This window comes from Chanodichthys erythropterus, chromosome 22 (assembly GCF_024489055.1).
Source record: "Chanodichthys erythropterus isolate Z2021 chromosome 22, ASM2448905v1, whole genome shotgun sequence".
Taxonomy (NCBI): Eukaryota; Metazoa; Chordata; class Actinopteri; order Cypriniformes; family Xenocyprididae; genus Chanodichthys; species Chanodichthys erythropterus.
In genome coordinates this window covers 2,777,128-2,780,961 of record NC_090242.1, presented here as the reverse complement: position 1 = coordinate 2,780,961, position 3,834 = coordinate 2,777,128, and the positions used below count along the sequence as shown (strand labels likewise).

Here is a 3,834-nt window from a genome sequence, read left to right as displayed (position 1 = left end):
AATTAAAGACATTTCTCGAAGTTTAACAACTTTAATCTCAAGATGGTTTTAATTTTTTATTATTGCTTGGCCCTAATCCTCTTCCGTATTTTAGATGTTTTTACTTTGACCTCATAATGTTTAATCATAATAACTGAATCTTCTCTCTGGTGACGTGTGCAGGACTTCTCCAATCATGTAGTCTGCTTAAACCCCGCCCCTGCAAGCTTACATTTATCTGCCTCCACTTTTGAGTGCCACACCCACATCTCAAAATCCAATCAACAACTGATACACAGAACCAAGTCCTACCCTCCATTTTCTCTTTTTTGGTAATCAGTTACACTCAGACGTGTGTTACAGTACAGCAGCTACTTCCATTTCACTGTAACTTCAAAGCTTCAATACAAATAGTCTATTACAATGTAAAAAGCAGATTGACCAATCAAAAAAAAAAAAAAAAAAAATCATCAGCGCATCAAGAAATAAGTCTTGTCAAGCCAAGGTGTACTTCAATGATATATATTTAAATAAAATCTGTAACATATCATCAAAACCATCACAAAAATATAAGTTATATTAGAACTTGCTATGATAAAGTTGATATTTATAGTATAATTAAGCTATTTTGATTATCAAATCACATTTTGACCATATAATTCAAAACTCTGGTAGTAAAATATAAAATAATTCTAATACAGTGGTAGCATTTGAGTCTGACACAATAAAGCTTTGTAATGTGCCAGGTCACATATATCACCAAATGGTCGATCTTTTAACGTTTTCAAATAAATAAAAGCGAACATGGCAGCTTCCAACTGAAATTCACGCCTGCTTAAATCAGTGTCTCAGCTACTGTACAGAACATAGCTAATCTGCACTTGTGTTTCTCATCTTGAAGCATGCTTGTGATGAAGGTGTCTCAAGAATGATACGGCAGTCGAGTCTTCAGAGTGGTATATTTCCAGATCATGTCAACCAGTCCATCCTTTAAAGCTCTCAACTCCCGCTGTTTTTAAGCATTAGAGTCAACCACTGCAACGCATTAGCCCGTGGAACGGTCCTTTAAATAGGATGAGACATTTCATTACTCTGACACTCTCTCTTGTCAGTCTTGATAATGCCGAGTGCACCGGCTCTCTTGCAGCACCTCATCACACTATTGTTGTTCCTTGTCTGCAGGCTGAATGGTCTTTGCATTAAAATGGTCCCGTAACTCTCAACGGTACAGAGATTCTGGAAAATCATCTCGGAGCTTTGGAGTTCATTCGCTTGCTCACACCCACTTTATTTATTTCTTTGTTTTCTCTTTCTTTTTCTTTTTAGCTGACACATTGCTCATGGGTTTTTAAAGCTGTCTGGGGTTTAACAAATTACTCTTTGGAGTCCTTACAATGCTTTGAGTCTTTTGTTTTGTGTCTAAAAGTGTCCCTCATGGCCATCAACACAGATGAAACCAGGTGTCCTCCTACTTTATGATGCCATTCTGGAGATCGACCTCTGAAAGAGAAAAGAGTGAAAAGTCAATATACTATGCTAAAATAAACAGAAGCTTTAAGGATTGAAGAGTAAGATGGGTTTACTTTGAGACCCATTTGCTTTTGTCAATATTTGATTCTAAAAACTGAAACTTTTGTCTTTTGTCATTAGCATGTCAATCATTGCTTCACATTCAGGCATATTAAACCGCTAATTGACCCTTCGCAAAGACCCGCCCTCTTAGTTACTGTTGCTTTGTCCGACAAGCCATGGTGCTGTCAAGCCACACAGAGGGAAAAATACGTAATGGAGCAAAGAGAAAACTGGCAACACGTCGACAGACAAGACAGAGCAGGTCACTTGTGATATTAAACAAATTCTCAGCTTTCAAATTGTGTAATTTTTTTTAAGAAATTCGAACAATAAAACACGTTTTGTGGCTCTTTAATGTGTCGTGACAGATTGCTGTAGCGCCTCAGCTCAAGCGGCTCGTGAACCGATCATCTCTTCCTGCTAGTTAATTTATAGCATCAAATAAACATGAATGAACATGAGAAGGAATGTTGTTTCCAAAACGGAAAGATGTCACTACACTCCATTTTTCAAGTTCAAGTCCACCGAGGTTAATCTTCTAACTCCTGACTGCTTTGTCGGACAAAATGGCAGATTTGGCGTTATGATTGGTTAGATCACTTGTCAATCAATCTCCCGGCGAAGGGTCAATTAAGCATTCAATACATAATGACTGCTGCATCCCAAACCATGAAAAAAAAAAAAAAAAAAAACACTATATAATCCGATTTGTCCATTCACACTGAGATAAAATTCCAAGAAATTTACTTTATTTACATGTTTGTTTACATTTGCATTTATAACGATATATATTTAATGTATTATTCACATATGTAAAATATTTAATAAATAATACAATTATTTTAATATATATTTTTTAATATAAATATATTTTACATAATTTTTATTAGTATATACAAAAATGTATATTTATAATATAATTTTAAAATGTCATTTTTATCTATGTGGTGAATCGGCTACAAAAAAAAATGGGGGTTTCGTTGCCTGTCTCAGATTTGTGTATAACATTACTGTAACATGATTTTTCAAACACATATACATTTATACATATATATTTAAAATATTAACTTATTTAATATATTAAAATATAATATTTGATAACATTATTACATTTTTTTAATATCATTTCTTCATTTTCAAAAACTTTGAATCCCGTTTTCAAAAGTCAAAACACCGTTGCCATGTAAATTACAGGGTTAGTTCACCCAAAAATGAAACTTCCGTCATTAATTACTCATCCTCATGCCGTTCCACACCCGTAAGACCTTCGTTCATCTTCGGAACACAAATTAAGATATTTTTGATAAAATCAAAATCAATTGCATTAGCAGTTTGATACACGCTCTGAACCACTGATTCGAAACAAAAACTTCGAAGCTTCATGAGGCAGTGTTTTGAAATCGCCCATCACTAGATATTGTTGAATAAAGTTGTTATTTTGTTTTTTTGGTGCACAGAAAGTATTCTTGTCGCTTCGTAACATTAAGGGTTGAACCACTGTAGATACATTAAATGTTTTAAATATGTTTTTAGTAGCTTTCTGGTCACCTAAAAGTGTTAATTATCTTGCTGTCAACAGCTGCCTCACTGAGCCATCGGATTTTATCAAAAATATCTTCATTTGTGTTCTGAGGATGAACGAAGGTCTTACGGGTGTGAAACGATATGAGGATGAATAATTAATGACAGTATTTTCATTTGTGAACTAACACTTTAACAGCCAAAATGCAGAAAAAGTTTTCCATTTTTAGTTGAAACAGTGTTGTGTAAACTGCCCCTCAGTCATTGCTCATTTTTGCTGCCTGTCAGAACAAAGAAATATGAGTGAACTCTTAAACAAACTGCCAGAAGCTTACAATAATATACCCTCTAAAAAATGCTAGGTTAAAAACAACCCAAGTTGGGTTGAAAATGGACAAACCCAGCGATGGGGTAGTTTTATTTAAACCAACTAATGCTTAAAAATTGCTATATGGCTAGCTTAAAATGAACCCCAAAAACTACCCAGCAGGTTGGGCAAACATTTAACCCTACCGCTGGGTTAAAACAACCCAATTGCTGGGTTTGTCCATTTTCAACCCAACTTTTAGAGTGTAGTATTTGATAAGAAATCTAACTGAAATTCCAAGTGGCGAAAAAATAAAATAAATAAAAAGCAGCTTATTAGTGTTTTAGGTTCTCAAAATGAGTGTAAAAATGTTCTTGGTTGCCATCTGAAAGTGATAAAATAGTAATAAAATGTGCAGTCTTTTGGAAAATGATGCCCATATAGTCACTTTGTAA

The 3,834-nt window shown here is 34.4% G+C and overlaps 1 protein-coding gene across 2 annotated transcripts in view; it reads right to left on the bottom strand.

The window, feature by feature from the left end:
• si:dkeyp-23e4.3 (rho GTPase-activating protein 7) overlaps positions 1–3,834 on the bottom strand; it is a 75,732-nt gene continuing 71,898 nt past the window's right edge. For both annotated transcript variants that reach the window (XM_067376323.1, XM_067376325.1), the window contains exon 14: positions 1–1,479. In XM_067376323.1, the coding sequence (XP_067232424.1) occupies positions 1,353–1,479 (127 nt within the window). In that variant the 3' untranslated portion in view covers positions 1–1,352. The remainder of the gene's footprint in view (positions 1,480–3,834) is intronic.